General features: G+C 35.7%; 1 protein-coding gene across 1 annotated transcript in view; it reads right to left on the bottom strand.

The window, feature by feature from the left end:
• The window catches only part of LOC136852638 (uncharacterized), a 135,871-nt gene that overhangs the window by 19,843 nt on the left and 103,528 nt on the right, over nucleotides 1–12,500 (bottom strand). The window contains 1 exon segment of the mRNA XM_067127573.1: nucleotides 7,143–7,233. Coding sequence (XP_066983674.1) covers nucleotides 7,143–7,233 — 91 coding nt within the window.

Genomic DNA, 12,500 nt, shown 5'->3' with positions numbered 1-12,500 from the left:
CCTATGGCACTATCTGCCCACACTGATGTTAAAAGTCTGGTAATACTAGTCGGAAGAACTTGCTATAACTAAATATCGTTCAGTATCCAATGAAAATTCGAACTCCTCAACTCCCGCCAAAAGCAACAGATAATCGTCATCATCATCATCGTCATCAGCTATTGCAATAATAACCACGAAAGCTTCCAGCATTTGCAAACAGCTGCAGCAGCGAACTCAGTGGCAACAACCATACCTCCGCCAGGGCCGAGAGGAAGACGCCGTATTTACAGCGACAGAAGATATAAACTCCGCTCTTGAAATTCATACCCAAACGAGCACATAAATTTGGCTATTTTGGGCAACTCTACATGGCCCGCGAAGAGGTGGCGCTGCTATGTGGCCAGAAAGGAGGGTGTTTGAGATAGCAAGTTGGGTGAGCGTAGCGGAGGGAACTGGCTACGATATTTCTTTGTTTTTTCCTTAAACGATAACGAAGTTCTGATGTTTTACCAACATCTTTGAATTTCTGAAGATGTAGCGCTCATTGGGACGAACAAGTCGTTGCCCTTATCTAGCCCAGGCCCGAAAACAGCAAGAAAATGATGGGCAGAAGAAACTTACAGTACATTGGCGCTTGACGCAGGGATGAGAAATAAAGGGCTAACCACACCAATATGCCAAGAAACTACTGGTACAATTGGCATTTAATTCCATCTTCTGCATTTCTTCCTTACGAAATAGCAAAACATTTTCTTTATTCTTTGGTGGGGGCTAAGGTGGGGTAATAGTTCTCCTATTTTTGTTCCTTAAGTACCTGATACAAGTACCAGGCTTGTCAATCTATTTCCTCTAATTCTGAATCTATTAAGCCTGTATTTTACATTCATCTATGCCATACCTTTCAGTCAAATCTTAGTGAATGCAGACGCAGAACTCACTTTTAACCTCACAAAGCAGCAGTGTCTCAACAACTTCTTTATATATTCATCAGATACATATATGAACCAACTACTTCCTTGTTTTACATCAATGGGATCTTCGTCTTGCCATCCACAATTATCCTCTAAATCTCTTACCCTTTGATTATGCTTAATGCCAGATGCTCATCTTATAAACAATATAAAAAAAAAAACTTTCACCAGTGCCAGCATTTTCTCCTCACTAGTTTCAGACAGCACAATATTTCCTGTAGAGTTCAGCCAAAACACTTTCCATTCTCAAGTATGTGCCTGAAACACTTTGACCTCTACTGTCGCTTCCTGGCTGGCTAAGCTTCAATCATACCTTCACGTCTCTCTCAGGTATTCTGAAACAAACTTACATCTATCATGGACGTTTGAGTAACTTATAAGGTAATTATTTGCATAATTCAATATTTTTATCCCACTTCTGTCGTCTTTATATGTTCATTTTCTAATGACACTCAAGAGCTTCATAAAACTGTTTAATGATAAAATCTAGATTTAGACAATATCTCGCCTCACAAAGCAAGAGACCAAAGTTCAGTCAAACGCAGGGTGGATAATCAACTGTGGAAGGCCCCACACATGTTCTACAAGGTCATAGGGTTAGCATCCCCATCCCCCCCAAAAAATTACTAGAAAACCCGTAAAGTTGCTACTCCCAGCAGACCCCACATTTAACAGTGAAAAGCGTAAAAATTATTAAGGATATTTTGGAACCCAGCATGAGCTCATTAAATGTACGAAAGGAAATAAATTTAATTTTTCTTTAAAAAAACTGGGGTTTCAATATCAGACCCACTTCCTAACCTAGGGTAATAAATGGCCAAGCGTTGCTGAAACTAGTAACAAACTAGAGGGCTGGTGCAAACAGTATTTCAAAAAGTCACCTAGATGGATAACAAAAATGTATTACACATATGCAGCAAGAGAGAGAGAGAAAGAGAGAGAGAAAATTAGTATGATACTATTACAAACTATTCTATTTACGACCCTTTATAGTGGTTTATATAAAATTTTCTTAATTTGGGACCATTCTGTATTCACGGTCAGTTCATGTGAGAGAAGGAACTAAGTCCCTTACATTACCCCCAAGAGGCACTTCGTGCAAAAAATCTCGGAACACATTTTTAAATTATTACGAAAAATCCGAAGGTGATGCAGCTTCTTTTTTCAGTTGTACGCCTTGAAAAACAAATAACGGTGTACTTTAAGAGGCAGAATTCTATAGAGACTTGCAAATAGACATGTAAGAAATGTGATGAAACAAATAAATTTCCAAAATTTCAATTAATAGGAGGAATTGACATTCTGGAGTACGTTTATAACAACAGCGCCAGAAGCAAAAACTAAAACAAAAAATAAAACATGAAATGCTATACAAATAAGACAAGTCAAAATTATGAATAAAAGTGCGAACATACGAGAGATAGAGGTATAGACAAATAGGGGAAATATAAATTAGCTGATAATGCCTCGGGCAAATGGTAACCAACTTTAAACGACATCCACATTTTGAAATGAGACAGACAGACAGACAGACTAAACTTTCCCTACGAATTCAAACCACATGAAGTCAAATTAAATAGGTGTCAGTATCGTATATCACCTCTGGCTGGGCTGTTAAAATATGAGAGAGAGAGAGAGAGAGAGAGAGAGAGAGAGAGAGAGAGAGAGAGAGAGAGAGACTAAACTTTCCCTCCGAATATAAACCAACTGAAGTTAAATTGGAACCACCTCTAGCTGGTAAAATATGAGAGAGAGAGAGAGAGAGAGAGAGAGAGAGAGAGAGAGAGAGAGAGAGAGAGAGAGAGAGAGAGGGACTTTTTTTATCTGATAAACAGAGTGCTGTTCGGATATAGCTTTTCTAATCTTGGAAATCGTGTACGCAGCGGAGAGATTTTAATGAGACCGTTAACGCACGTTTCCGCTCTGGCGAAATACTGACTCATTTAAGGGTGGGGGTTAGGAAGTCGGGACTATTGGAGGTTAAGGAGGAGAAGGGGAGGGGAAGGGTAAGGGGAGGGTTAAGGGGTGAAGCTTATGGCGTCGGTGAATTTGTGCTAAGGTTATCGTTCATCAGTATCCTTTGGTGATTGGATACCTGATTTGTCTCTCTCTCTCTCTCTCTCTCTCTCTCAATTTATCTTCTGTCCCCTCTCTCACTTGTTATTACTTTCTTTCCCATTCTCTCTCTCCCTCTCTCATTTCATTTTTCCTTCCACTCGTTCTCAATTTTATCTCTGTCTGTCTGTCTGTCTGTCTGTCTCTCTCTCTCTCTCTCTCTCTCTCTCTCTCTCTCTCTCTCTAATACACACAGACAATTATTCTGAAACTCCTACATCAGACGCTTCCTTCACTTACAAGGAAGGCTCATGAGCAGTCTATCGAACCCCCACCTTTTGAACCTCTTGTTAATACTATCTGTCCAGCCCTTCCGTTGTCATTCCACATTCTCCCTACATGTCTGAACCATCTCAAAACGTGCTGATCTACCCTTTCTCTTAAGCTAATATTTTTACCAGTTGTAGGTTTTTCTACATTCCTCAACATTTTGTTATTTCTTATGTCACATATGATAGGTAAACTATTCATTTTCATTCCATATGACATATGCACTTCACTTCCACAGAGGATCATTGGCTCAGCAATATATATATATATATATATATATATATATATATATATATATATATATATATATATATGTACATGCATGCATAATTACAGCAGGAGTCACTGCTCAGATCACATCTAATGGGTAGCGAGAAAAAGCACAATGCATTTCATAGTTTATTGTGCCAACGTTTCACAAAACTTCTTGGCTGCATTTTCAAGGCTGAAAATATAAACACCATTTGACACGCAACAACTCATTAAATATTTTGACGAAATTGTAACTAAAATATAATGCAAGTTATAATACATTTAATAAAAATAGTAAAAGTCACAATAAAACTTAAAAAATGTGACGTTATTATATTGATATCACAGGTTAATGAAGTAAAATATAAAGTAAGGTATAATATAAATAGTAAAAATAATAAAACTCACAATAAAATGTAAAAAGAGTTAAATTACTATATTGACATCCCTGGTTAGAGAAATAATATTTAAAGTAAGATATGGTAAAAATAATAATAATTGTAATAAAAACAATAAAATCTAAACAAATTTTAAATTATTATAATGACATCCCTGGTTAAAGAAATAAAATTTAAAGTAAGAAATAATAAAAATAGTAAAAAACAGTAGTTCGAATTGGTAAAAATTACAATAAAATTCATAAAACCGAAAGTATTTTTACGTTATTTTCATCAGCTTTATTAATTTTATTGTGATTTTTACTGTTTTTACTATTTTTATTATATCTAACTTTCATTCTTATTTCTTTAACCAGGGATGTCAATATAACAATTTTTTATTTCGTTCAGATTTTTGCTATTCTTACCACTTTTATTATATATAACTCCAAATCTCATTTCTTTAACCAGGGATGTCAATGAAATAATTTTACAATTTTTTTTACACTGTGGTTTTTATCATTATTAGTATTTTTATTTTATTTTACTCTATATTTTATTTCTTTAACCGAGGGTGTTAATATAATAATTTAACATTTTTTTACATTTAATTGTTTTTTACTACTATTACTATTTTTATTATATCTCACTTTAAATATTTCTTTAGCCAGGGATGTCAACATAATAATGTTACATTTTTTTACATTTTGTTTTGAGTTTTACTATTTTTACTATTTCATTATATCTTACTTTAAATTCTGTTTCTTTAACCAGGGATGTCAATATAATAATTTACATTTATTTTTACATTTCATTGTGACTTTTACTATTTTCACAGTTTTTATCATACCTTACTTTTCTAATTCTGTCTTTAACCATGGATGTCAACATAATAGTTTTACATTTATTTTTACATTTGATTGTGGTTTTTACTATTTCTATTATATCTTAACTTAAATTTTATTTCTTTAACCAGGGATGTCAATATAAAATTTTGCATTTTTTGCATGTTTTTGTGATTTTTACTATTTTCACTATTCTTATTATATACATCTTACTGTAAATTTTATTTATTTGAGCAGAGATGCAATATAATAATTTCACATTTTTGTCAAGATATTTTCTTAGTTATTACGAGAAATGGTGCTCACTTTTTTTCAGCCTTGAAGATGCAACCGAGAAGTGTTGAGAAACGTCGGCGTAATAATGTATGAAACGTACTGTGCTTTTCCTCCTTCCTATATATATATATATATATATATATATATATATATATATATATATATATATATATATATATATATATATATATATATATATACATACATATATATATATATATATATATATATATATATATATATATATATATGTATATACATACATATATATATATATATATATATATATATATATATATATTGTGTGTGTGTGCGTATGTTCTTTTAAATTCGCCACCACTGACCTTTGCTTATGTGACGCAATTGAATATAAAAAAAAAAATATGTAAAAGCATTCCTTTCTTTTCACTTATCATTTACTACCACAAATCTGCGCTGTTACCTTTCGTTACACCAATACAAAAAAAACTATTTCTTTATTCCACCACTGAATCACGACATCACTACCGCACGGTTCATTGTTGATACCCGATAACGCAACGTCAGTTTAACAACAAAATAACAAAAAAAAAACAAACAGAGAAATATTTTATAGTATCAAAAGAATATTTCGAAGCTATAATACATTCCTCCAACACTGGGCCTTCTCCCCCTCCCCTTCCCCCACCCCTCACTCTCTACCCCAACCCCCACCACCCCCCACACTAGGTGTCCCCCACTAAGGGGTCGGCGACCCCCTTGATCTAAGGCAAATCCAAAATTACAGATCCGATAACATAACTTGAAATCATTAAGTCCGCGAGGTTACCCTCGCAAATCAATCATTACAGTTCGATTTCGATCATCAAAAGGATTCGACGATTAGGGGAATAGCTTTAGAGCTACCTGTCGGGAAGGGGCGGAGGCGAAGGGGGGCTTGGTTATTACGAGTACTGAGGAGAGATCAGGCCTCTTTTCCTTACCTGTATTTCTATTCGAGATTGCAGGTGTGAGATAAATGGTCATTGGGAGGTCAGTGCCCTGTGTTTTTCAAAATGGGTTTTGGACTTATTACCAAGGCGAAATTTGGTACACATATTTCATACCTGTGTTTTACCATAGTTGCAACTGCAAGAAGAATGTTCATTAGGGATCAGTTTTCTGAGCATTTTCAATTTTCAGAGCATTTTGGATTTTGTTTCTTAATGCGAGATTTGAGATCAGTAGAATTGCCATTGTAATTCTACTGATGCATCACACCAAGAACTGTCTGTATTGCTGCTACTGGCAAGATCATAACTTTTATATAAATTTGAAAACCAATGACAACATAGCAAAGACAGGCACAATGAAAGCAATTCCGCGCATGCCCGAGGAACCAATGTTTAGACCACAGAAATAAAATCTAAAAAAGAAGTGCCCCGTAGGTGGGTAGTGCCGTCAGTGAACCTTATGCGGTGCACTGTAGACATTACTTAAGGTTCTTTGCAGCGTCCCCTGTTACGCCTTTCAAACCTTTTACTCTCTATCTCCCTTTCAGCGCTGAATGACCTCATAGGTCCCAACGTTTGGCCTCTGGCCTATATTCCATATTTCATTCCTTAAAAGAGAAGTGGGATTAACAAGTAGGATATGCACACGATGTGCGGTCATACTTTTCAGTTTCAAGTATTTAGCCCTAAGAATTTTCAAAACAATAACAAAAGAAGCAACGACAAGTAAGGGTACCAATAATTCTTCAGATTAACCAACTTCAGAGCCACAGAAATGAAATCTAGAGACAGGTCGCGAAGCAAACATAACACAGGTAAATAAAGAAAAAAATATTGACGAGTCACAGAAATGAAACCTGAGGAAGACATACGAGTATATTAACAGACAAACAGACCAACCGCATAAAAATGAGCGCAGAGGAAAAGACAATTAATCAGTTCCTGAACTCCGAAAACGAAACCTCACCTGGACGTCAAATCAGGCCTAATTTTGACAACCGAACTCACGAATTAACACTAATGTTGAGATAATGAATTAATGAGCATGTAGAATGGGAGCTCAGAGTAAAGGCGTGGTCGTACCTTCCGATTTCGCGTCTCAGGTCGTAGAATTTTCTGACGTCGTCGTCGTCCTTGACGACGACATTTCGAGGGGGGAAGGGGGGCGGCAGCTCTGAAAAGAAAATAAAAGTTAAAAAAACTAACAATGAAAATTATCGTAAAAATATTTATGGAAAATTTAATAAAAATTAAATGTACCAGGAAAGGTAGACATTTATGTCTAAGTTTCCTAAACTATAATCATATGCTATGAAAACAGCTATATGAAACCAAAGCTATAAAAAATAACTTTGAAAATTTGTTTAAAAAAAAAGAAAAGCTTTATAAAAAAAATTAGGCATTAAAGTATAATTTCATTTAAGAAACTGGTAAGAAATAAATGAAATTAAAATATCTGAAAAAGTAGGATTACTAATTAAATGTGTTGAAATATCGGTATCAATAACTAGTAAAGAAAATAACTTAACAAGTTAAGAAATTTGTTAATCTAAGAAAGTGTAGCGGTCATTGCCTCATTTATTCCTCAACTGATGAATAAAGGAGGAGCCCCAAGTGCAATTAACTTCTGCAGCAACTTCACAGACATTGCTGTTAGAAGACGTCTTATGAAATCTTCCTTTTAAGAATACTAACAAACGTGTAGTTGTGCTGTGGTGTTTTTTGTTGGTAACCATTTGGCCCTCTCCACTCATATAAATTTCCTGAGGTATGTTGCACTGTACTAGGTATTCTTTTGGGATGAGGTTGCTAGACCATGCTACAGTCCCTGAAGATGGTACATGATGTCCCATCCAAATATTGATCAGACCAAATGTCGCTTAACATGCCTTTGTTTTCATGTCACTAAAATGAACCTTCATCTATCTGGGCAAAACTCTTTCATAGCTAAGCAACACAAAATAAACCACAACTCCTTTAAATTTTGACCTTCCTTTGTAACTCAGAGCTCTCATTTAAAAGTAAAACATGTTTTCTGTTTTCCTATCCTTAACATCTATCTTCACCTATTTAGGCGAACTCTTTCATAGCTAAGTTACACAAAACATACCAAAACTCCTTTGAACTTAGCTTCTTTAAATTTTTAGCTTTTTTTGTAGCTCATTTAAACTAAAGCAACAATGCCAAAATCATCAAGAGTAAACTACAAGCAATGAAACACCGAAACTCGCCTTCTCGCTACAGTCTAAAGTCTAAACTGTATCTTGCGACCCTGAAATTTTGAGCTCTCTCGTTAGAGTTGTATCCGTCTGAGTCACGAGCGTCTGGTACCAGTGTTGCCAGACATCCCGGTAACAAAATCCTTCCCGTCTCCAGAGAGGCACAATTGGTTTGGGGGGGGGGGGGAATTCCTGGGATTTAGGAGGATTTTTCATTGATATGCTCGATTGCCATGAAGCAATGTACAATAAATGTATGTACTGTACGAGTATTTATTAAAATCGCCAGAAAAGAAGCAAATAGAATAAATTACCGAGTAAAAGAATTTGCCCCATATTACTCAGGAGGGTAACACTGGCATGAGGAAAATAGCGCCAATGCTAGCGTTGCAAAGGCTTATCCCTGCTACTATATTTACTGTCTAGAAGCCAGTGGCGTCACAGGCTATCTTTGAGGGACATGGGGCCACCTAGGATAAGGTCGCAAATCACAAACTCACGTGGAAAAGGTTATAAATCTGCAGCATTAACCGATGAGCCCAAACTGGTGGGCATAATGTATGCAAAGCTTTGAAGGGTGATAACAAATTTGAATAATTATTTCATTAAATCGTATGCAATATTGATAAATAAATTTTCAGTTTGGTCTTTATGCACAGCTTCCTGAACGTTTATGTATCTTAAAGTCAGTATATTTTTTGTGTACATACGCGTACATACATAATTTATGTAGCTTCAATCATAAAATATATATGTGTGTGTGTCTGTGCAAATATAAAATATAGTTGTTTTCTAGCCTCTGCCTTTGTATCAAGCATACTCTTTGGAAGCTTGAATTTCAAGTCAATGGCCTCTCCATATGAATAGGGTTCTCTTCTGAATAATAATAATGTTTACATGGGTTCATGACCCTCAAAACCTTACGACAAAAACTGAAACCCAATTGGATACAACGAAACAATATAGCGACAAGTAACCCAGGAAGACAAATGAGCTGACCTCGAAACTTGGGAGTTGTTTGTGTGACCCTGAGACTTCTATTTTCACCGCGGCTCTGGCTCTAATCGCCCATTAGCAGGAGCGAAAGAGGCCGAGGAACTTTCAAGTGGTAAAATGCCTCTCATTATTTTCTCACTTTTTGAGATGTGGTTAATCATTTAACATCAGTTTCGTCATTAAATGAATTGAACATAATTTATGCTGCATATATATATACATACATAGATATATATTTTGTGTGTGTGCGTGTATGCATGCATACATACATGCATGTATATGTGTATATATACTTATGTGTACATTTATATGCTGTATATATACTATATATATATATATATATATATATATATATATAATATCACTTATTATCGAAACTGGCACTTTGGACTGGGTACAGTGATAGACAGTCGACTGTATCATTCTGCTATCGGAGAGATTAAGTTGACGTCGGCTGTGTTGTAACTATTCACGTCGAATTCAGGTCCTGTACTTAGAATCATATCAACCCATTTCCACCAAGCAGTTGACTAGTAAGTTTGTAACATTATATTTTCCTATTCTTCTATTGGGTCGTTTATACTTTAGCACTGCTATTGAATTTCTTCAACCATTTCTGCCACCGCTTTCATGATTATGACTTAACATTAGGTCAGAAACGAAAGCCAGTTCAGAGTGTTAGATAGAGATGCGACACCCCAGCACTTTTGGTGTTCTGTTTGGTCAAAAAAATCTTTATCTGTTTTGTAAAATTTCTGTCTTTTGATCACACATGAGAATAACATGTGTTGTAACTTCTATATGAGAGAGAGAGAGAGAGAGAGAGAGAGAGAGAGAGAGAGAGAGAGAGAGAGAGAGAGAGACGGGGCGGGGAGGGAGAAGGGAAGAGAGAGAGCTTAAAAATTTACAGTTGATTCAGAAAATGGTGCCGTTCTCTCCTTCGGGTTCTTTCATAAGCAAATCATGCAAGCGGCGTCTAGGAGCCACACTTATCCTTGAACTTCCACGTAACTTATCTGTCCTTAAGAGTCCCCGTAGATATGTTGTGATGAAAGAGAGTCCGAAAGGAGTTAAAATATATTTGGATTTATTTATTTATTAATTAATTTATTTGCTTATTTATGTTTTTACGTAGGTAAATGACTTAATTAAGCACCTTGAAAGTGCAAATGCCGCTCAAGCTCTGATTGGAGCTGGATAGGTTCTGTTTATATATGTTTATGATAATGACAACTCGGCCGTTATCATCATCATCACTGATAGCAATATCATTTCGCTTTACTATTTTGTCACTGTAAAATAAGAAAAAATTCCAATGGGATATTCTCCATTATTATGATTATTCATAATTCCATTCCTCCTGACGTTCTTAAAAATTTTAAATGTTGTCTGTAAGGCTCTGGCATTATTCAGTGTTCCTCTTAATCACCAAGTGTTTCCCCCACGAATGACCATCGTCGTTGCGACGCCAGTTTGCATAAACTAATCATGCAATCAATCAGTCATCGGCATGGCAGGTCTAAGAAATGTACTCAATTTACTAGTAATCCTTTACCCATTTGTTTTTGTCTAATGCGCGTGGGAACAAAAAAGCAGTCAAATTTATATCGTGAGAACTCCGCTGCTGACTCCTGTGTCTTGAGTCATTCACACGAATGGATGGGGACCGGAGACGAACTTTTAAAAGAAAGGGGTCAATATATTAGTCTGTTTGCTGTCGCTTCTACCTTTTGTCTTGAAGCAATCCCTGTATTTCATCATTACACATAACACGTCAGTAACACGTCATAAATAATTTCTAACAGTTTGGATGCGGTTCAACTGTAGCCAGAAGCAGTAATTAGAAAAACACAGTTCACCTCCAGCCATTATTCACACGGGTCTTCATCTTCTTTAATTACCAAATAATTTACATCTCTCACAATAAAAGTAGGCCTAATTGGTGCTATTTTGGCTTGCTGTCTACGCGTCATCTACTCCGAGGCGCTAGTACTAAACACAGTATGGTAAGTGTAAAGTAGACGGCCTCACGAAAATATCGTTTTTTTAATATATTTGTCGACCACACAATATAGAAAATGGTGTATATAATACTTTGATCCCCGAGGGGCTTGTACTAAACACGGCGTCCCAAGGAACTTTCGCCATGTTTAGCACCTCGGAGTAGGTGACGAGTAGATAACAAGCCAAAGTCGCACCAAGCGATATCGCCATTTGCTCAAGACATGTTATTGCAGGTATAATTAGTTGAAACTTCAAACCAGGTACATCGTGAATACACGCAATAAGCCTAATTTTACTATTTCCTCAGCAATAGGCCTACGTTCCTCACCAGGAGCAAATGTTGCATATATTCTGCGTTGCAACTTCAGACGCTATTGCAGAAGCGCGTTTCCTGGCTTCTTTTGGCATCTTGCCGCCAAAAGTGGCATCGAGAAGCCAACAGTGGTTGCAAAACATGAGCCTTGAGCATTCGTGTTTGGGAAACGTGACAAGTTAACTGGTAGGCTATCCACTAAGCATGTTCTACGTTTTATTTTACAAAAAAATATGCCCACTTCCGTCTTTGATAACTACAGTGACGAAATGTTATGTTTCCTTACAGGCAACATTGACTGATATATTGGTTATTAGATATTAAATGAATATTCATATATTGTTGCATATTGGCGTTACAGCAACAGTTATCATTGACATCTTATCTAATAAAAAAAATAGGAAGGAGAAATACGAAAAATTTAACTAAATTTCAAAAGAGAATATTTCATCACTGGTAAGTTCATTAAATGGTTATCAATCGTGATATGGGGAGCAGTGACAGAAAGAAAACAAATCCATGAATAATCGAAGATACTTGCAAACATCAAATTTTAAACAAAATATATAATATAAATAATCTACCAAAGTAAGTTCATTGTTGAGAAACAGTTGTTGACTGAGGGAAATAAAGCGTCACGAAATCTGCAAATTTCACAAAATCTATTACTTAAAAAATAAATCTTCACAAGACAATTTCTATATATTCATTAACACAAAATATTTGCAACATCATCCCGATAACTGGAGCATCAACTTCCGTTGCACTGACAAGATCATCCCGATATCTGAAGCAACAACTTCCGCTGCACTTACATGATCATCTCAGTATCTGAAGCAACAACTTCCGTTGTAATTACATCACCCCAATATCTGGAGAAACAACTTCCGTTGCACTTACAACATCACC

The sequence above is a fragment of the Macrobrachium rosenbergii genome, chromosome 25 (assembly GCF_040412425.1).
Source record: "Macrobrachium rosenbergii isolate ZJJX-2024 chromosome 25, ASM4041242v1, whole genome shotgun sequence".
NCBI lineage: Eukaryota > Metazoa > Arthropoda > Malacostraca > Decapoda > Palaemonidae > Macrobrachium > Macrobrachium rosenbergii.
Note: the sequence above shows the minus strand (reverse complement) of the source record. Positions and strands in the feature narration are given on the sequence as shown.